This window comes from Harpia harpyja, chromosome 7, assembly GCF_026419915.1.
Source record: "Harpia harpyja isolate bHarHar1 chromosome 7, bHarHar1 primary haplotype, whole genome shotgun sequence".
NCBI lineage: Eukaryota > Metazoa > Chordata > Aves > Accipitriformes > Accipitridae > Harpia > Harpia harpyja.
Genome location: NC_068946.1, coordinates 27,892,048 through 27,914,480, shown reverse-complemented (window position 1 = coordinate 27,914,480; position 22,433 = coordinate 27,892,048). Strand labels below are relative to the sequence as shown.

Genomic DNA, 22,433 nt, shown 5'->3' with positions numbered 1-22,433 from the left:
CGCAGCGCAGGCGCGGCAGGCCCGAGACAGGGGCGCGCAGGAGCCCGAGCGGGTGGAGAGAGACGCTGAAGGGAAGGGGGTGCCCGAAGGCGGGCGGGCAGCGGCGGCGGCGCAGCCCCTCAGGCTTGGGCGGGAAACAGCAGGTCCCACCCACAGCGCAGCCCTCTGCTCCGCCCCCGCCGCGCCGACCCGGAGCAGGAAGCAGCGGATGGCGTCCCTTGACCCCAGCATGGCACGGAAGAGCTCACGGGGAAGTGATGGAGGTGAGACGGCCCCGGCGAGGGAGCCGGGCGGCGGGAGCAGGGGGAATGCTGCGCGGCCGGGCCGGGCCGGGCCGGGCAGGGCGGGGCGGGGCGGGGGGAAGGGGGCCGGCTGGGAGCGGGAGGGGCCGTTGGGGCGGGGTCCGCGCGCTGCTCGGCGAAGCTTTTGCGCGCGCGCGGGCGCCGCCAGCCTCCCCTCAGCCTCCTCGGCGGCGGCGAGCCTCTTCGGCGGGGGCGGGTGCCGCTCCCTCAAAACAGAGCGGGCCCTTCCCGCCTCTCGGCTAGCGGCGGGCCCCGGGAGCTGTCCGCGGCTCCGCCCCGGGCGGCGGCGGCTGGGCGGTGAGGCGCGACGAGGGGGGAACCGCGGACTCGCCGCTCGGCGTGGTGGCGGCGGCGGCGGCGGCGCAGGGACGGCAGCTGGAGCCAGCGCTGGTGGTGTGTGCTGGTGGGGCAAAAGCAGTTCCTGAAGTAAGTTACCGCCTCCCTATTGGTGCTAATGCTGTTGGAAGACATAACTTTGTTGCAGGGAGAGTTTTCCCCCTTGTTTTTCTCTGTCTGCCCAGCACAGACCTTCTCAGGTGAAGGGGCAGTAGAGGTTTTCCTGAGGTCTTTTTGGAGGAGCAGTTTTGACTGGCCTTTTGGCCCCTTTTGATTTATATTTTACCTGTTGCAGTGCAAGAGTGACACTGTCTGGAGAGTTTCTTTGATGCCTTTGACGCTTTTATATACTATCGAGAATGCACCACTGATTTTTTTGTGTGTGTGTGTGTGTGTACATTTCGTGCCTTTTGATTGCCTCTTTATGGATTTCTCTTGTTAAATGGGATTGTCTGAGGCTTTTCATCCTTTAGCTGCTGTACATAGAGTCATTCAGTAAAACCGAAAAGAAGCATTTGTGTTAGAGACAGCTAAAGTAGCCGGTTAGAAATTTACCACAAACATTTCTGTAAGTAGCCAGTTGTTTTTATGTTTGTTACAATTTACATGATTTTTCAGTGGTAAGATGTTTATGCTAAAGCTTGTACAGATATAATTTACTTTTTTAATCCCACAGTTTAAGATATTTACAGTTGGAAGTATCTTAACTAGACTAGAATTTTCCAGGCTTTGCGTGGACATCTGAAAAATTCTTTGTGGATTTATAGCTGTTTTGGTAAAGTAAGGATTGCAGTTAGGCTGCCCAGATTTTGGCAACATAAGGCATCTACATAGCAGATTTCCTTTACTTTGCTAACCTGTGGTTTGAGCTTGACTTCAGATGGTAGACAAGCTGTATGTAGTTTGAATTCAGATTTTTTTCTTTGTCCTGTACACTAGGGTTCTTATAAAACACTGAGATAAAGAGAATAGGTTTTTCTCTCTTGTAAGCTTTGTAACTAAGTATCAGAGGAAGATCTTTCAGAGATGTTTTCCTGTCAGTTACCAAGTGATAGCCGGGCTTTTACAAGTTTCACCTAACATGCCCCTCCTCCAGTGAGAAAATCTGGTCCATCGAATCTCCTCGAACTGTAGAAAGGTGACGAGGAGATCCAGGCTGGAGTAATTCAGTATAGATATTTTCACAATCCTGTCCTGTTTAAAGTTACTACACTCCTAGCTCGGTTTAAATGTGCCTGAGTCTGTGTCTCGACCTGGGGGTGTAATCTACAGAAATGTACTTGCAGGTGAGTGAACCCTTAGTAGCACACCACCATTTAAATTATTTCTTGACATAAGGAAGTAACGAACTGTTGTAGTAGTTAACCTGCAACATACTGCAGTTGCCGCTGACTGGCGTCTCTGAGGCGGGACTGGGTGTTTGTATATTGAGGTGCTTCAGTTCAGTTTTGCGGCAGTGGACGGGGATGAATGGGTGCGGTGCCCCCTGCTGACCGTCTGGCCGCCATGTCAACGGGGTAGCCGCCTCTGCGGTTGCCTCACATCTATAGCTTTATCTTTAGAATATATATATATATATTCTATATATAGAATATATATATATCTCAGGACCTTAAAAAAATCGGTAAGTTGACCTGGAGCACATGGAACAAGTTATTTTCCATAATGCATCATTCATGAAAGATAGTCTTGTGGGTTTTTCCTTTGCTTTCTTTTGGATCCCAGCTGTGTATAGGACACTGAACAGGGTGACTGAGATCAGTTGATCTATCAAGAAAGCTTTTCTCTGTTGCCTGATGAGAAGGTTTATAAAAGCAGCTGGGTTGGTTTTTGTTTTGTGGGTTTTTTAAATACTATTACATGAATTGACACACTATGGGAAGGAGAACGAGTCTGGTGTTTTGGTTCGATGGTTTGTTGGGGTTTTGTTTTGGTTTTTGGTTTTTTTTTTTGAATTGAGATATTAAGATATTCCTTCTGACCATAACTGCTATTTTATAATGAGCAGTGCATAGTCAGAGGAAGAGCAAAGCAAGTTTAAAGAAAACAAACAACATCTTGCATCTGTCAAAGCTGATGGTATGTAGCCTCATATAGGAGCATATTTTGTACATATATGAGAACAGGAAAGGAGAAGGGAAGGAATGATTCTTGTAAAAACAGTTTATAAAGGATAAGAAATAAAAGTAGTTGATTTGAAACTTTAATTTTGTCATCTGTATTGGCTTTGTGTGGCAAGGTTTTGGTAGCGGGGGGGGTTACAGGGGTGGCTTCTGTAAGAAGCTGCTGGAAGCTTCCCCTGTGTTCGAGAGAGCCCATACCAGCCGGCTCTAAGACGGACCCGCTGCCAGCCAAGGCCAAGCCAATCAGCGATAGTGGTAACGGCTCTGCGATAACATTTTTAAGAAGGAAAAAGTTGGGACAGATGGAAAACGGCAGCCGGAGAGAGGAGTGAGAACATGTGAGAGAAACAACCCTGCAGACACCAAGGTCAGTGAAGAAGGAGGGGGAGGAGATGCTCCAGGCACCAGAGCAGAGATTCCCCTGCAGCCCGTGGTGAAGACCATGGTGAGGCAGGCTGTCCCCCTGCAGTCCATGGAGGTCCACGGTGGAGCAGATATCCACCTGCAGCCTGTGGAGGACCCCACGCCGGAGCAGGTGGGTTCCCAAAGGAGGCTGTGACCCTGTGGGAACCCCGCGCTGGAGCAGGCTCCTGGCAGGACCTGCGGATCTGTGGAGAGGGGAGCCCACGGAGCAGGTTTACTGGCAGGACTTGTGACCCCGTGGGGGACCCACGCTGGAGCAGTCTGTGCCTGAAGGACTGCACCCTGTGGAAAGGACCCATGCTGGAGCAGTTTGTGAAGAACTGCAGCCCGTGGGAAGGACCCATGTTGGAGAAGTTCGTGGAGGACTGTCTCCCGTGGGTGGGACCCCACGCTGGAGCAGGGGAAGAGTGTGATGAGTCCTCCCCCTGAGGACGATGAAGCGGCAGAAAATAACGTGTGATGAACTGACCGTAAACCCCATCCCTGTCCCCCTGTGCCGCTGGGGGGTTGGTAGAGAATCCGGGAGTGAAGTTGTGCCCAGGAAGAAGGGAGGGGTGGAGGGAAGGTGTTCTGAGATTTGGTTTTATTTCTCATTACCCTACTCTGGTTGATTTGTAATAAATTGAGTTAATTTTCCCCAAGTTGAGTCTGTTTTGCCTGTGATGGTAATTGGTGAGTGATCTCTCCTGTCCTTATCTCGACCCACAAGCTCTTTGTTATATTTTTTCTCCCCTGTCCAGCTGAGGAGGGGGAGTGATAGAACGGCTTTGGTGGGTACCTGGCATCCAGCCAGGGTCAACCCATCACATCATCTCACAATTACATAAATGGTAAGCCAAGAGCAGATCTAAGAATTGCTAAGTCCTGAGTTTTGAGACAGGATGTGATAGTTTCACTGTGACACTGGTGACAGCGATTGTGCAAATTATTGTGGCCTTTCTGTTTTCCTTCTGTAATGCTAGTGATAATAGTATATTATACTATAATAGTGATAATAGTATATTCATTGAGTATATAATGATTAATTTATAAAATTATTTGAACATCCAACCTACTGTGAAATTTCCAGTTAATATATTAATACAATTTCTAACTAGTTTATGTAACATAAGCAAAATGAAACATTGTCTTTCTGAGCAGGTTCGTGAAAGATGCTCAAAATAGATTCATTTCAATTTGGTTAACATTGAGGAATTTGTTTTCTGTTGTTGTAGAAATATACTTAATTTTGAGTGCTAGCATCCAAAATGGCAACAATATTTGATACATAGGGACTGTGAGGAAAAAAGAAGGAACAAAGTTATTCCAGAAGGTATGGTTAACATTTATGTAGGAAAGACTGTCAAAACAACTTGCATAATAAAAAAGAAGGACGTACTGCGGACTTAAAGAGTTTTATCCATTTTATTGACTGACGTGTTTGCAAAATGGTACAGAAAAATTTACATGCCTTAGGGCATGGAAAACATGCATTATTAACTCTATTTTAAAAGGCTCTTTAACTTCATTGTTGCCAGATGGGATGAGAAAAGATAAGTGTCCTGCACTGCAAGTGGCCTCCTGTTCGACATTTGGTTTTTGCTAGTCTGGAGTCAGCTTTGGTGGATGAAGAAGGTTGATGCCTGTAAGGTTTGTACTAGAAAGCTGATTTTATGCTTGCATTCCATAATGTAGAAGTACTGTGTGAAATGCGGAAGCCCTTTGTGTTTGGGCACTCCATGTTGCTGCAGTCATATTTTAATTAAAAATTGTAGGATTCAGTATTGGTTTGCAGGTCTTCGAGCAATAAGGATTACTTTTCCAGCCTGGATAATTAGTTTGTGTGGTTTAGGTCTTGTATGTTTTTTATTAGCATACATCTTTCATCTTTATTGTAAAGGCAACTTAGGAAATTTGACAATGTTATTGGTTAATAACCTAACAGAGTCTAAGCTGTATTCATAAGTATAGTATTTGACTTTGTTAATTAGATCAGGAATTAGCCCCTTCTATCAAAGCTAATATGCATTTTTAAATATAATATTAGGGTAATGTAGTAAAGCAGAAATTTATTTTTACAATGCAGCTTCATTTAAGTAAAGTTTTGGTCTATAGCTGAAACAATATAGTGCTTCTGAACAGCTTGGAGCTTGGACTGAAGGATGAACTTGAGCATGGGCTTTACCGTGGGTTTTTCTTCTTTTTTATTCTCAGTTAATTTATTTTTTACTTGCAGATGTTTGACAGAATCAAACCATCTGATGAAGCTTCTGCTTCTTCAGCACAAGGTGAGAAATTTAAAGTAGATATTTTTGTTGCAGTTTTTTTTTTTTTAATGTAATAATTAACAGTAGAAGCATTAGTTCACCTTGTAGTGAACTACTACTACTTGCATACTTAGATTTCCTAAATTTCATTATGGAACTTAGATAGAAGAAGTGACTTCTGAATCATCCACAGAGTTTCCATGTAGGTGTAATTTTCTTGTCCTGTAATAAGCTGTTTAAGACATGCTACGTTTCATCTCAGTGACCATGGATGTAGCAATATAAATATAGATTGCCTAGTCTTGATCCCAGACAAATCAGTAGAAAAATTCCCACTCACCTCAACCGTGAAAGAGTAAAGCTTATTTTGTGAAGCTTTTAGAGGAATTTTGAGGACAGAAGGATCTCTCTCTACATGCTTTCTTGGAATTTACTAAACTTATTATCTTCCTTTAAAATAGTAGTTTTGACAAATGCAATTTAAGAGAAGTAACTAATTGCAGGTAGAACTCTATTCCATCTCTTTGATATTCTGGTTTTTGGTTTGGTTTCCCCCCCCCAGGAATTGAAAGACATGGTGCTGAAGGCTCTCTACGACAGGATAGCAATAGCAGGTAAGTTAGGTGATGACTTAACTGGCATCTAGCTTACTGCTTACACAAAGTAAAACAGGAAGAATCTGTTTTTCAATGTTACCTATTATCTTGTGTAATGGATGACAGTGATGCAATATAGATCAAGCATATGATGGAAGTCCTTTTTATCTTGTACCCACATACTATTAAAAACTGTGGGGAAGGTGCATTGTAATGCCCAAAACGAATGTGTGGGTGTCAAGATTTCTTTGTCTTTGGTCGGGTTTTTTTTTTTTTTTTTTTTTTATTTTATTTCAAAATACTAAAAAACAGAAGACTGAAAAGATGACTGCCTTTTTCTGGAGACACAGGTCTCTTAAGATTTCAGCCAGCTGATAATAGTGTTTGTGTTAGCTGTGCCTTTAACCTGTTATCCTTTGTTCTGCATTTAAGAAAAATGTTCTTTAGTGAAATTTGCTTGGGAATATGTTAAAATATGTGGTCCTACTTGCCATTACAATTCTGAAATAGAAACGTTTATCTTGCAAGTTTGTTCCAGCTGTATAGTAAGATAGATATTTAGAATTTCCATGTTAAGAACATGAATTAAACAGCCCAGCATGTCTTGGTAATATTACCTTCTTTCAGTTTACGCACAAGAGGGCAAGAACATCCTCAGCCTGGAGTATCCACTGTGCAAAATAGACAAGGATACTGCAACTGTTGCCATGTACACTACAGTAATCTGGAACAGGTGAGAAGTCTTCTGCATAATTCAGCAACAGATAGCAAGGAGTACCAAAAGGCTTTATCAGCTTATAAAATATCAGTCTCTACACTGAACACCCAATACTGAATGAAAAATAAATCAATTTGTGAATTGCACAGTGTATGCACCTGAGAAGAAGATACCCTTCTTACCTCTTACCTGTAAAAAGATGCTGGTGGAGTGGCATGGCTACTGCTGTCTGCTTTTCTGAAGTGGCACGCTGCTGTGCATTGCATCCATTAGGTTTATATCTGTGGCTGTATATATTGTAAAGTATTAGGGTTAATATGTTAGCTATCAAGACTGAAGACATTTGATCAACTATTTTCTTTTCTGTTCTTTAACTCAGTCTCCTGTCTTTTTTAGACTTTTTTAATTAGAAAGATATTTTAACCTTCTATGCTTATGAAAATTTTCCTTAATTTGAGCGAATGATAGGATGTTTACTCATATGAAGTTCAAGAATTTTTTAATAGTAATTTATAGATACATTTAGAGTATTTGTACTAGTTACAAGAGACCTGTGCACAGCTGTCAGAGCTGCTAATTTAGGTTCTAACTCAGAAAGGCATTTCAATACATTTTAGTATTATTTGAGACTCCCTAAGCATGCTTAAAAAGCTTATTGAATCAAGGCCTTGAAAGCAGAAAAGGCTGAAGATTTTTCTTTTTATTTAAATATTTTCATAGCAACAGTGTAATGTTTAACCTGGGAAGTAATTTTTAGGAACAGACCAGTGCATTAACAGTAGTATTAAACTAGTCATCTGTTTTATCTTTCACCAGCATGTTTTCAGCTCCCAGCACAGACATTTTACTACTTACTGTAGGAATCGTATGGGTACCACTAGCTTGATGGAGCGTTTCCTGCAAGATGTTTTACAGCATCATCCCCACAGATACCATGACAACAGGTATAATACAGCTGGCTTTTGTTTTTAAATATGTATTGGTAGAATGGATGTATTACGAGTTCTTATTTCTCTTCCACTGCTGAGCAGTAAATTTTGCCCATTTGAAGTGAAACTTTCACATTGAAGACAATGTAGAAAGGAGTGTATTTATATAAACATTGTCCAAGTATATTGCTTTTGTGTTGTCTCTGCACTTTTAAACTTTGTTTCACTACTTAAGGATTTGATACAACACTACTGATAGCAATTAAATGTGAAGACCTGAAAAAAGAAGGAATATGTGTCAGTGGGTATAGTAGCAGACTGTACAGTCTGACATGCATTTACAAATTCTTATAATTTGGGCTTCATAGATATTTTCTTATAATTTTGGGCTTTGTATTTAGCAGTATATTTTATGGTATGTTTTGAAAGAGTTCGTAATTTTTGTTGTTTGTGGATAATGTCAGGTGAATATTTATATGTTTATTTTTTCATTATCCTTGCAGTTCACACATTCAGTTAATACTTACATGAATTACATTAATTGGCCAATTTATTAATGCTCAGATTTTGAAAAATGTTTTCTTTATTTATCATGTGCATGTTTAAGAGTGATAAGAGGGATAAGTTTTTCTCTGCAGATGAAGGGAAATCAATTAAATCTCATTCCTTGTTTGTTATGTTCTGCAAGGCAGACAAAAATCCCAGTCTGAACCCAGTACAGTGTATCTTGATATACAACTGCTATAGATCTGACAAATAAGTCAAAGGGTATTTTGTCTGAAGGGAGTCATAGTGATATTATCAGGGATGTGACAGAACAAGCTAATAGGCATGTCTATGACAAATTAGCCCAGGACATGTACGCATCACTACAAATAAATAAATTAATCCTTCATCTTAAATATAAGAATTTAATCCTTCTAGATAAGAACATCCACAATTTTTTTTGCCATGGAGAAAATATAGGACTCACTTTAAGGCAACACTCAAACGAAAAGAAGCCCTCTCTTGAGGTGTCGCTAATACAAGGTTACTCCTTTGGTCAACAAAACCTGCTAACTAGGAAGAAAAAGCTACCCATGTTCCTCTAAGCTGTTGGAAGAATGTAGAAAATCTAGATGAAGTTGGAGGGAGAAGGGGGAGGAGTAATCCCAAATCTAAACAGAGTTTGAAGGAAGAAAAGCAAAGATGGAAAAGAAAGTGTGAATAGATTTATGTTGCGATACTGCTCTGAAAAATGACTGAAAAAAAGTCATGTTCTTAACTGACATCTGAGGCAAGAATTGGATTCTCTTCTTTCTTATGTAAAACACTTGGATTGATACCCAGTTTCACTCAGTTCTTAAATGCCCATTTTTACTATTTAGCTGACTTCACACAAGGGATCTTAAGAGTGTTATTTAAAAGGATGATAGAAATATTTGTGAGACTTGATTTGTTTTGCAGAACCAGTATACCTAGTAGTGATGTGGAAAAAGGAAAAAAATTCATCAGAGCTTTGCCTTATACTGAATTTCAAAGGATATTGGTGTTCTGCCCCTCCCCCCAGTAAAAAAAAACCCACAAACCAAAAAATCATTCCTTCCTCCAAACTCTTAGTGTAGAAGTTTTTTATGTAAAGAAATAACATTGAGCGTTTAAGAGAGTAAATCTTCATTCTGCTTTTGAGGTTAATTTGTAGCAAAACTGTCAGAAGTCCCTAACTGTACAGAACTGTAGTTCTAGTCCCTTCACCCCAGAGACATATGCTTATAAGTAATTTTAAAAAACTGTATATAGGTTAAGTGAACTAGAAGCCTAGGAATTTGCTATAGTTTATCCATACCAAAATCCATTTAGTCCTATATTCAGTCTTCCAGCAGTATCCAGATGCCAGGTTTTTCACACAGAGGTGGAAGAACTCTGAAGTGAGAAAGTTAAAAGATTACTTCTACTGCCTTTGGCCTTCTCTTTAGGTCTAATTCTGATCTGTAAGATTTTGAAGTTTGAACAAAGGTGCTTTATCTCAGAGCTTCGGTGGACCAAGAATGCATGCAGCAGTAAGGCACAGCAGTTCAGCTGACAGGCATTGTTTGATCATCTGATGTATTTGATTACATTGCATTCATATGATAATAGAAATTATCCTCTTTTTTCTATGTTTCATTATATGAAGTTTCTCCTTTTGCTAAGTCAATCCTATAACCCTTATCTGTACTCTGATGAATTCTATCCCTTTTCTTGGATAACCAGAATTCCACTGTATTCCAAAAGATGATACGCTTTTGAGGAAAATGTTATATTTTTGGAGTACACAAGGAATATTGCAGGTTGTATCATAAAATTTTATTTATTTTCTTTTAAAATAATGCATCTTGAGCAGGGAGGAGTGTTTGCTGGGGTTTTTTTTTTCTTCCCCCAATTATTAGCTTTTTAGTAGACTCCTAGGGACCTTAATGAAAGCCTTTTGCATATCAAAGTAGTAAATCTTTTCTTTATCTGCTCCTTTATCACTGCCTAACACATGGTCCAGAAATTAGTGAGATGCAACTTTTCCTTTTGAGAAACTTTGATGGTGACTAGATCTTATAGTCTTCCAGCTATTTTATTCTATTTTAATTGTTGTTACTTGAGCTAACTTGCCAGCTACAGCGCTAAGAGCTTTTAGTTGCTATGAAACTTTTGTGTTGCCACCTATAACTTCATTATGTTTTTAAACGTTAGCAATATATTTACCACTTTCTGGTCTTCTGTAACTGTAATTATTTATAATAGAAAAGTTTTGTTGTAGCATTTTCTTCTTCAAACTTTTAGCCTGTGATTGTATGCCGTATACATTGCCAGGAATAAAACTAAGGTCTGTGGCAGGTATCAGTTAAACTTCCTTTACAGTAAGGAGGTAAAATATAATTTGGCATCTCAATTATGTCATTTCTTGTTATATTGTTTCCTTTGACCAAGACAGCCGTGTCTTCTGCAAGATTCCTGCTTCTGGTATGCATGAGCCATGACAGCTACTACTTTAGTTTCCTAACTTTCACTTAAATTGCGTATTATTACAATATGTAAGGGTATATGCATTCACACATACTTCACTCCTACACACACACACAATCTCCCCACACACCGTTTTTACAGATACGGGAACATGTGCATGTCTTGTACATGCTTTTGAACACTGTGTAAAATTATAACAAGTTAGATAGGCATGGTGGCCTTTATATTCTAGCCTCTGGAAAGTAAACAAAGGTAAAATTTTGCAACATGAATTTTTCAGCATTTAGCATTTGGACTCATGAAAAACCTGGACTTGACTTTACCTGTGGAACCATAGGTAGTGAGTCTGTAATAACAAACATCTTTTTTTGGGTGTGTGTTAATACAACTTGCACCATTAGTTCAGATCAAGTATTGGCAGTCAATATTTGATGTGTACATCACTTTAGTGAATGAAGGATAATATGGTAATAGCCAAAGTAAAATGTAAGTTGCTTCATTATGAAGAGCATGCAGTGCTTTATCACTTTTTATGTAGCCAGTGTGATTTCTGTTACTTGTTGCAGTGATTGGAGGGGACTTTGATCTACAGGATGTTCATATGACTGCCCTTGTGTTTACCTGGAAGGCTTTTTTTTGTTTGATGGACAGTGCTTCAGTCCCTGCACTGTGAAATACCTTGTAGGTCTTGGTCTTCTGATAACTTTCATTTCCATGCTATTTTGCATAAAAAAATTTGGTTTGTTTATGACTGTTAGTGACTCTCGTTCTTCTCATATGACCTCAGTAAATAGGGTTTTCAGCACTCATGATACTTAGTACTCTGTGAGGCAGTCTGGGAGCTGTTAGTAATTATTTTTGAGAGGCCACAGATAATGTGTGATGTTTTAGAAGGACTGGGAAAAAACAAATGTAGCGATTGTCAGTTATCAGTAGGGGCAGAGAGAGGATCTGCTTATAGACTTCTTTGCTTGAATTACAGTGTTTCCCTGAGAACTGAATAACCAAACTGTTCATAAGAATCTAGAAGACAATGAAGTGATGAGGAATGGTTACTGCTGATTTAGTTAAGAAAAATCACATCAGGCCATCCTAATTTCCTTCTTTGACAGGGTAACAGACCTTGTCAATACAGGAGAATCTTGGTCTTGGTACCATCTGTCATGTTGCATCTATCATACCATCTCTCAAAAGCCCAGCTTTTGGCATGTTCTTGTATAAGGTTTATAAGTGAGCTAAGGAAAATGTGGAGATTAAATGGTGATGAAATGAATATGTGGCTGGCTGGATAACTGTTTTCTTAATTGCTATTGGCTCAGACTGAGAGAGAGAGGGAGAACAAAATCTAATGGTGGATCATGAGCCCTATTCCTGAGCCCTCTCCTGAGGTTTAAAATAGATGCTTTCAAGTATGAGTTATTGGGGGGGTGGGGAGTATTGTTTGTTTGGTTTGGTGGTGATCCTTATGAGGTATGCTTTTCTGGACTAAGTCTTGTTAACTCTGTAGAGCTCAAATGTCAGTTTTAAATTTTTTTTTTTTTTTTTAAAAACATTGGCCAAACCTATCATTTTTTTCAAGTATAAAACAGTTCTTCCAAGCTGAGAATTCTTCTTTTATCTGTCATCTCTCAGTAAAAGGCTGAGACATAGCTATATTCAGATAAGTTCTCTTGTAATTGTTTTTTTCAGTGTGAAGTAGCTAGTTAGAAATACTTACTACATGTTTGCTTGATATCAGCTGGCTTTATTAATAACTAATGTCTGAGTACTTCAAGGACTTCTGCACATGTTGACTATCTTCTGCACGTTGATTGATTTTTAACTTTCAATAAATGTGGAAGCTGAATGTTTATAACCAAGGAAATTACAATAACATTTATTCACATACTTCTGTTAGCAGGTGAATGCACCATAAGAGGTGCATGACTGTCTGCCGTGTTGTATTAAAGGAAGCATCCATTTGGGTCTCGCAAGGTCTGGTTATAACTTTCAAATGAAACATAATATTCTCTCTTCAGTTATATTTACTTTTTTAAAAATTATTTTCATTGGATTTGCTCAGCTGTTACACATTGAAGCCTTGTAGATTCCTGTGTTGTGTAAGAGAAATAGTCCATATCTGTCTGTTCTGTTAATTCTGCAAGACATAACCACTTGTATTTCAGGCAGTCCTAAAGACAGAACTGCCAGTTACAGAATATATAAAAATCTGCTGCTGTCACAGTGAGGCTGAACCATCATAACTTGGCTTCTTATAGAAGTGAGCCAGAAGCTGTGGTATGTCTGTGAGAAACAGTAAGTACGGAATTCCTTGGCAACATGTGCAGAGTTCCTATTGGGCAGCCATGTTTTGTAGGGAAAGGGGCATTTATACTCAATAGTATTTTTACACTGTGCCATATTTTAATGTTCCATTTTTCTACAAAAGCTCAATATTAATTAGTGATAGTTTTACCAGTGAAATAACCTCTTTATAAGCTCACAGCTTCAAACAAAGGAAATACCTTTACTTTTTCTTGCTTTGCTCTATTTATAAAAGGATTGTAATGTGTGTTTGGCCATTCTTAATGGGTGGTTGCATGAAGAGGGTAACTGACTAATGCCCAAATTGTTATCTTTAGCTTTGTGGAATGTTCCCCCATCCCCCTCTGCTCTTTTTAAAAATGGAGTATCTCTGCTAAAGTAGCAGAGCTAGTAACTTGAGTTTGTTCATTAGGTGTGATGCACTTTAGGTAGTTACTCTTTTTTTTTTTTTTTTTTTTTTTTTTTTAAGACACACTATTGTTGTAAATATGCTTGAGATTTTTCAAGTATTTATATAAGGTGGTTTTTTTCCCTCCGCTTTAGACCAAGCTATGATGACATGCCACTCCCTGTCACTCCAGAGGCTGCTAGGATTGCTTGCCTGTCCCCAGAAGAGATGGAGAAAAAGAGGAGCAGAGACAGACAGGAGATTTCCAGCCAAGACCAGGAGTCCGTTGGTGAAATATGCTCTTCTGCTCCATGCCTGTCTGATGAGGGCACAAAGAAAACTTTGGTAACACAAGCATTTATTCAAAAACGAGAAAGAAGGCAGGAACATGTTGTAAGAATATCCCAGCAGTCTACAGGCATTTGTAGCAATGAGAAATGCAATACCCCGAAAGATGCACAGATTGCAAATCATAGCCATGAAGGCCAGTTTATAGCTGTGAGCCCTGTACCTCAGCGTTTTTCTGTCAGTGCTTTAATCCATAGTTCTTCTGTTAATCCTAAACCAGGAAAAAACGTTAGGAATCTGGCAGCATCAAATCTGATTCCGCATAGTGGATGTGATAAAACGGGAATGGAGGTATGCAATAGTGATGTGTTATTGAACCCATGCTTGAATCCTGCTCCAGCACTGGTTCACCCAAAATGCCCTTCAGTTTCTCATCAGAAACCTATGTGCAGCCACAGCAATTCTTTATGTATTACCTCAGGTCAATCTCTCTCAAAACGAGGTGGTTTACGAACTCAGGATGAAACTTTAGTGTCTGATTTCCATCTCAGGGATACTGTGGGTATCAGCAGCTCCCTAGATCTTGGGACATCCCCACAACTAGCAAGATGCAAAAATGTGAAGACAAACAGAGGTGATGAAAGTTCAGTGGATGAAACTATTGAAGATGTTATTTTGAAATACTGCCATGGAACTACATCTGAAGAAACTCATTTCAAAGAAGAGAATAATCCCTGTTTAACTTTTTCATCACTTCTGGACCATACTCATTTAGAGGGTTCTGAAATGAGTTTTGACTGTGATGTACCTATTCAGGGAGGAACAAACTTACCCAAGGCAGCTATAAAAGGTATAGAAGTCCTAAAAGAGGTCCAAGTAAGTTTGCAAGATAAAGACTATGGAACACAGCTCTCTTCTGTTTTAAAAAGTGAGTCAGTAGAGAAAACAAAAGCAGTGAAACAGGATGTTGTAGCTCATACTGAAGAACCGGTTCTTCCAGCTCTGCCTCATGTGCCTCCTTCTTTTGTGGGAAAGACTTGGTCTCAAATAATGTATGAAGATGATATAAAAATTGAAAAACTTGTGCGTGATTTCAGGGAAGGTCGTTTTCGCTGCTACTTTGACAGTGAATCCGCAGCCAACTGTACAGGAAAGAGAATGAAGAAAAAAAAGCAGAAGGATGAAAAAAAGAACAATATCGTTGAGGGTAATAGAACAGAAAGTGCATCAGTTAAAGCATTGCCAGAATTTAATGATGCCTTAAGTGGTGGCTCTGATTTTGGTAACCTATCTTTAGCCTCAGATACACTATGCAACCCACAAATTCTTAAAATGCCTAGGAAAAGGACATGGCGCCTGGCTTCAAGATGCCAGGTGGTTAAAGTCAGCCATGGCACCCAAACAAGTCTATTGAACTACCCTGTAGCAAAAAGAAAAATGTCTAGAAGGGAATCTGATCCAGCTGATCAGAAAGCAAGCATCGTGTGGCCGGAGAATGAAAAAACTCCAAACATGAAAACTAGACTATGTGCCCTTAAACTTCCTGAGTCCTATAGGAAGATTATGAGTCCTGTACAGCCCAAGACAGTGGTGTATGTACTTTCGTGCCCAGAGATAAAACAGTGTAAAGGTAAACCTATAGATATTCCCAAAATGAGGAAAAATCGTAACTCCACAGGTAGCAAGGACTCTGTAAGGTATAAATACAAACAGTGTTCTTTTAAGTATTATGACCCACTAACAAATCGAATTTTGAAAATGCCTCCAAAGAGTACAGTTGGAGAAAAAGCCAAAAAGCCCTCCCATGTTCGACAGCTTTTCAGAAGTCTCAGCTTTGATGCAAACATGAGGAAACTAGCTGATGCACAGAGAGAAAGCACGCCATCAAAGTCAATGAATTGGTCAGACTTCTATAGTTCATCTTCAGCATCTTTCCTGCCAGATCCAGGTAAAGGGAATGATGCAGCCTCAAGCCAAAAGGCAGATGGATCTTCTGTTTCCACAGAAAGAACAGATTGTTGGCTATCTGGTCACTCTGAGAACTCAAAACACCTGGTCATTTCACCTTTGAGCTCTCACCAGTCTGGGGTAGAAGGAGATGTTAGATTAACTCCATTTAACAGTAGAGTTACCAAAACTCCTCTGACCTCCATCAGGAGTGAGCGGTTAGAGAGAGAGAATCCAAAGGCAATATGGAAGAGAAAAGAAAGCACTAATAAAGAACCAGTTTTTTCCAGAAAGGCTGCAGGACCTATGTCTGTCAGATGTACTGTTGGGAGGAGAGGAAACAGAGTAACTGCAGGCAAACAAACTTCCAGAACTAAAAAACAGCAAAAAGAAGGGATCAGAAGGAAACTTCGTCCTCGTGCCCAGAAATCTTCTGCTTTCTCCATCCACAGGTGCCAGACAAGGAAAACTACAGTGGGAAAGCACCGTAAGAAAGAAAAGTCTGATGCTAAAAAATTAAAGGTGAGGAGGAAACCAAAAAGGACCTTTCTGAACTCAACAGTTGTCACAGGGAGTCCTGAAAAGAGGCAGAAAGTCACATCGGAATCTTTTCCCAAGAAGCCAGAGTGAGCTTCTTCCAAAGTCGGGAACTGGGAAGTAAGTGGAGATCGGGGTCACCCTAGCACTGTGAACTGACCCTCTTGAAGAATTTCTGCTGTACCCTTACTTCGAAACTGTCTTGTTCTACCAGGTGAGAGCTAGCTACCAAAAGAACTTTTTTTTTTTTTTTAATAGCCAGCCCCTGGGAAAGATTGAGGAAGAGAAAAGGGAACAAAAGGAGGTCATAGATGAAGCAGTTGAAGCGCTAGAGTTGCAGAGTGTAAAGCCAGTCTAATGTGAAACAAATACAACTGTAAACTCAGCTTTTGTTCCTGGAATATGGGGACATAATGTATTGCACTGTTCTACTGTGTAAAGCTGCAGAAGTTGTGCATTTGAGTTAAAAAGCACTTAGAATCCTATTTACTAGACTTCACCTGTACATTAGAAAAATGAGCTTGAATAGTATCATATTGTTTTTATGGTTTTATCAGTGCGTAATAGTGCACTATAAGGTAAATTAGAAAGTGTAGTAATTAATTGTGCCTATTCTCATTTCTTCCACATAATTCTAAAGTGCAAAAAATGACTCGGTTGTTATGCTAGAAATTAAATGAAGATACATTAATCTGGGCTGTGTATGTATTTTGTGTTTGTGTATATGCACACCTCCTTCAACACGTAATATATACTTGCCTATGGAGTGGCATTAAAATTAATACAGTATGATACAATTCAGATCAATTCAGTGCTTTCTTGAAATGAAATATAATTGTACATGTTTTTATATTGACTTTTTTTTCTGAAACCATGTCCAAAGCAGTTATTTTGGACAAAAAGTCACTGTGGGCTCTCGTCAAGCAATAACGGACCATGCTGGTAAGGAAATATGTCTCTCTAGGGCACTGTTCAAATGGTGGTGGCTAAAGTGAAATCTTAAATTCCAAAAGAAATATAGGCTTAGGGTTTGGGGTGGGTTTTGCTTGTTTGTTTGTTTTTCTTTTTAAATAGCTTATTGATCAAGTTTATAGGTGAATTTCACATTCCTTAGTGGGGGGATGAAAGACTTATAATACAAACAAATAGCAGTGAGTTGTTCTAGAATTTCAACCTTAAATTGGAGTTTCTGTGCTTTTTTATTTTTAATTGGGTGTACTATTGGTTACATTTTTACGTACTATAGTTGAAACTTTCTTTTTAAACTTTCAGTAAAATATTTAAGTAAACCTTAAGTAGCATCCATCTAAATGTATTAGAGTTCAAATATCTGTTTCAACAGATATTTAAATATCTCTTTTAAAATATTTAGTTGAATTAAAATTATGTTCCATAGTGACTCATGTTTGGCCACTGATGCTCTAACTACTGTGATTTTATGGCAAAAAAGACCGTAGTGGTTTGGTTTAGTTTTTTCTTTTTTTTGTTTTAATAGTTATGATGACAGCTTATTTAATGTGTTTAGGAGATATAAACCCCAGTCTTGCAGATGTTTCTATGCTTTAAAATCCAAGATTAATTGTTCATTTGTATTAAGTTAAGCATATAGTTAAACATCATCACAATCAGGGCTCTGGTTTGTAAATCTGCAATTTGGTATATTATATAATCTGTCTTACTTTAAAGGTCTTTGTAAATTCTTTAGTGGTACAATACATCTTTCAGAACACAAGGAAAACATAGAAAAGACCAGGTCCTGCTCTCTCTGCCATTGAGCATAATATCTGTGTGTTTTCCCCTGAAAAAACAAAATAATTCTTGATTCATTTTCTGAAGTGTCAAGGGTCACTGGTTTGGGTTGAGATAAAGGTGGACTTTGAAATGTTTTATTTTAATATACAGTATCTGAAGGAAGTATAAAAGCTGTCATCATAAACCACTTGTTCAAAAAATATTTGGGGGATTTTCTTAATGTATGTGTGTATATCCCAGGATAAAGAAAAGATGTGCATGTACTTAAGCCAGCTGGAAACTAAGTTCCTTTACAAGTCAAAAATGGTCTGACAGATTTTTGATTTTTTTTAATTTATTTTATTTTTTTAATAAACGTTGATTTCTGTGGATGTATTTTCCTATGGTTGTCAGTAGACACAGAACCTTATGACCATATTGCAAGTCACTGGAAAATGAAGGGTTATAATGTGAGTTCTTATAGTCCTCTTAACTAATTGTGCCTGTGTAATTTAGTATTTTGTCTAATATAAAAATGATTTTTTTAAAGCAAAGTTTTAAAGGCATGGTTTTTATAGAAAAGGTAATTTTTAGATAAAGCAAAAGAAGATTTTTAAAGAAAGTGTGTTTTAAAGCAAAGCTTTAAATTAACTCTATAGAGAAGTCCCATTCTAACATATTTTTATGATACAAGAATGTTTTCCTATCTAACTTCTTCCATCTTTATTTTTCACAGTATTGTACACATGAAGAGCATGAATTGTTTTGTGTGTGAATAAGGCTTAATGCACATTGTACTTTAAGATCACTAGTGGATATTTGTTTACAGCCAAAAATACTGTTCTCCCTACTTGTTCATTGCAAGCTTGTGTTCCTCCAGCACACAACTTTTCCTGGAAACCTTGAGTAGTAAAAATATCTTGAGGACTATAGAATGACTAAAATTTTTAGTCTGTAATTTTTTTTTTTTTTAAATAGTAGACCTTGTCAGGGTTGGGTTTTTAAAAAGAAAAATGTATTATATTTAAATAAAATTGTAAGTAACTATATATTTTCCTTAAAACCAAAACAAAACCAAAAAACCAACCAAAAAAGTATGAAATGTAACAATTTTTATAAAAAATAAGACTTGGGTTACAAGTCTGGAAACATTTCTGTGGTTGACTGTCAAAATAAGATTTGCTGTAAGCTTGGATGTTATTCTGTGCCTCACTTCTGACTGTTTAGAAACTTCTGTGCATGCTCAATGACTAGTAGAAGAAAGGAGATATGAGAAATAAATGTAGAAACTGCTTTGGAAAGAGACTTGAAGATATGTGCAAAACATAAAAAAAATGCAGAGATGCTCAATATCATGTGCATGAAGGAGAAAAGAGAAGTTTTCTGGGGTCTTGAGGAATTAGTCAAACACTTCCCTATTAGATAAATGATACAGATTCTGCTACCATTTTTGAATAGCATGTTGTTTCATTAGCAGCGTGGCTGAAACTTTGAAACGTGATTGTGAAGTCTACACCAATGGAAAACTTCAGAGCTGAAATACTTTCTCACTGAAATTGATGGGAGGGTTGGTTGGGGGTGGGGGGGTTATTTGTTTTTTTTTGTTTTTTAACATTAGTGGACAAAGATGGTTCAGTATGTTTGCATGTCTTAATCTAGAGAAGCAAGAAAAGATAACTGGATTAAAGAGGAATAAAGTAATGCTTTTTGAATCTAATTCGCAGCAGATAGGTGCAGGATATTTTATAGTAGTTGAGAAAAATATTACTGTTTCTTCTTCTATGCATATGTGATTTCGACCTTCTGCAAGTTCATACTTACGGTTTTTATACAGTTCATCATTTTAAAAGTCTCTCCTCCCTCAAAGTACTCATTCAACCTTTTAAAACAATCTCATTCTAAGTAGCTTGATTGTTATTATTCACTTGGATTGTGAACCTTGAGTGTGACCTAGACTCATACTGTGCCAGGTGCTAACCAAACATAGAATAGCAAGTCCCCAAAATGTTAGATGTTTGAAGCTTGCACCTAGCACTTCTTCAGTTCCTTTTCTCATACAATCTTTTGCTTTCTAGTTCTTTCTGACAAGTTTGCATCCATTTCTTTTAATTGTAGTATGAAAGTTCTCCTCTCTGGGACTTGGATAAAATGAGGTATTTAGTTGTATTTATGATGAGACTATGACTTAATCTGAAGGTGTGTTTAAGTTTCATGCTAAATTTGTGCCCAAATGAGAATATGTGTTTTTGTGGTTTTCATGTTCTCATAATTGGTAATGTATTTTGCAAAACTCTTGCTTGGTGCTGTAATTTTTTACCTGCTTCTCTGTCTCTACTGTCTGTAGTCATTTGACGCAATGTGAGTTTGTAAGAATACAGTGGTATTACCAAACTTGTCCAGTGCTATTGCTGGATGTTCTTTCTTTGTATCTTCAGCTCATTTAATTTCAGATTTATTGTTTCCATGTTTTTCCTCGGTCATGCATTTGGTTTTTTTTTTAATGTTGTGAAGAGCTAAATTACACGACAGGATATTCTGTTTGGAAGTAAATCAGTGACAGGTAACAGAAACTGATGGTGTCCTGATCTGAAGTGCAGAGGACAAGGTGGCATATGTGCTCCTGTGCTTGGGAGTCTGCTTACTTCAGTGAGTAGTGCAAAATGGGAGTGGGATGATGATTCTTGATTTCTTTAGCTGTCTTCCGTTCTCTTTCCCCTAGAGTAACTCTGCCTGAGAATGGAGTAATCTGAATTCACACTTATTCTGGAAATAGAACAGTGTTTCAACTGTTGATGTTTTGGGGACAGATAAGAAAAGTAAAATGTATCTCACTTGCTAATGCAATTAAAATTCCAGAATTTTTGTCTTTAATGATATATCTGCTATGAATCACAGCATTGCCGATAATTTTTTTCAGGAAACTTTGTAGTAGCATAGGTCTGAGCATGCCCAGAAGCAAAGGTTTTGTTCCTTGTTTGCTTGTGTTTTCCAGTTATGAGCTTATTCATTCCTTCAGCAGAAAAAAATCTTGTTTTAATAAAATAAAGACTGAATTTGCATTTTTGTAGTTTCTTTATTCTTGAAGTAGAATTTAACTTGAAACTATTTGTTGTAATTTGTTGTGGAAAGAACACCATAGAATGCTATGGAATAAGCTACTATGAAGAAGGCCAGTCATCACTTAAACAGCTGTTCACAACTGTATGATATCTTGACCCAGTGAAGTCTTCTGTTGACTTCAGTGAAGCCAAGATTCATCCCATCCTGTGGCAACTGAAGCAATGACATCCTAGGATGGCATTGAAAAAGCATCAGATGTATTTGAGGTGTCTAACTGCATTTTGGCAGCAGGAAACCAAGAAGCACCAACCACATGGCAAGCCAGATCCCTGCAGAACTTACTCGTGAACAGTTTTTTCAGAATGTGCACTTGATAAATGAAGGCAGGAGCTGGAAGTATCATAGTGTTAAGTAGCTTTCTACTTACGTAAAATGGATTGGCTTCTCTAATCATAGACCAAAACAATCCTGATCATGATCTTACAATGCATGCAGAACTGTCTTCAAAGCTGTGTGCAAAAATCCTTTTAAGAGTGAACAATATAGGACCCTGTGTAGAATACCTTGTTCTTTAAATTTAGTAGTCATTTGCTGTTTGTAACAGTGCCCGTTTAAACCAGCATGATCTTTCGCAGGAGCAATGCACACAGATGTGTCAGTTTGGATCAATAAATGGCTGAAAGGCATAGGCATGTTGTTTCCTGAGGCTTCAATATGTCATTAAAATTTCAGGACATGCTTTGCAGTTTTCAACCCATACTTGAAGATAGCTATGCATTATGCAGCTGGCTGAATGAAGTTACTACTGTGCTGTCAAATAATAATTCATTAAAGACATATTGTTCAACCATCTAAACCTGGAGTTACAGACATGATACTGTAACCAAATTTTAAGTCTGGTGACTGCATCTTTCATGGGAAATATAAGCAATTAATAATACACTTATAGAGTGTCAAGTACAATGGAGGTCCAGTTCAAGTTGGAATATTTGAGAGCTATGATGAAATTAATAGCTTGGGTTTAGTTGGCTTTGGACTCATTGGAGTGATTAGTGGTTTGATGCACAAAATTATTGTGTTTCTGTGGTCCTGGAAGTCACAGTGATTCTCTTGAATTGCAGAAGCGTTTTTGATGAAACATATGAACACAGATCATTATTACAGCTTATGTGATTTAACAGTGTCAGCAATTCTAAACCTAGGGTTTTTCTTTGTCAGTGCTCCTTCCTTAAGGAAAACTGAAAAACAGTTCTTCCCAAATATTAGCATTCGTAAACAGGTTTTTCCTCTCTCTTGCATCCTCAAATAAAAATGTACTTTAGTGTATTAAAGCTGGCCAGCTTTTTGTATTTGCTGTGTCATACTGCATTAATGTTGGCCCTGGTGCAACTAAAAGTGTTGGTTATAGCTTACTTAGTCATTATTAATATTGTACAAACAAGTTGCAGAATCAAAATATACCCTTGCTAGCTCATGCAGAGAGCATAGACACCCTGCTGACCTGGAGATTGTGTTGTAAGAATTAACAG

The 22,433-nt window shown here is 38.5% G+C and overlaps 1 protein-coding gene across 3 annotated transcripts; it reads left to right on the top strand.

The window, feature by feature from the left end:
* Positions 1–96: 96 nt before the first annotated feature.
* On the top strand, positions 97–20,903 carry ZDBF2 (zinc finger DBF-type containing 2). Of its 3 annotated transcripts, none has more exons than XM_052792352.1 (7): positions 97–263; positions 4,702–4,813; positions 5,400–5,451; positions 5,993–6,044; positions 6,654–6,759; positions 7,561–7,688; positions 13,497–20,903. In XM_052792352.1, the coding sequence occupies exons 2-7, from the start codon at positions 4,790–4,792 to the stop codon at positions 16,204–16,206; spliced, it is 3,072 nt and encodes a 1,023-aa protein (XP_052648312.1). In that variant the 5' UTR covers positions 97–263; positions 4,702–4,789; the 3' UTR covers positions 16,207–20,903. The 3 variants fall into 3 exon arrangements, with proteins under 3 accessions (XP_052648312.1, XP_052648313.1, XP_052648314.1); XM_052792353.1 differs by lacking the exon at positions 97–263 and adding an exon at positions 578–728; XM_052792354.1 differs by lacking the exons at positions 97–263; positions 4,702–4,813; positions 5,400–5,451; ... (1 more) ...; positions 6,654–6,759; positions 7,561–7,688 and adding an exon at positions 11,107–12,944.
* The last annotated feature ends 1,530 nt before the right edge of the window (positions 20,904–22,433 follow it).

Coding starts and splice junctions, on each gene's coding strand:
- ZDBF2 (XM_052792352.1), top strand. CDS start 4,790: ATGAAGAAGGTTGATGCCTGTAAG. Junction 6,760..7,560: donor ACTACAGTAATCTGGAACAG/GTGAGAAGTCTT, acceptor ATCTTTCACCAG/CATGTTTTCAGCTCCCAGCA. Junction 7,689..13,496: donor CACAGATACCATGACAACAG/GTATAATACAGC, acceptor CCTCCGCTTTAG/ACCAAGCTATGATGACATGC.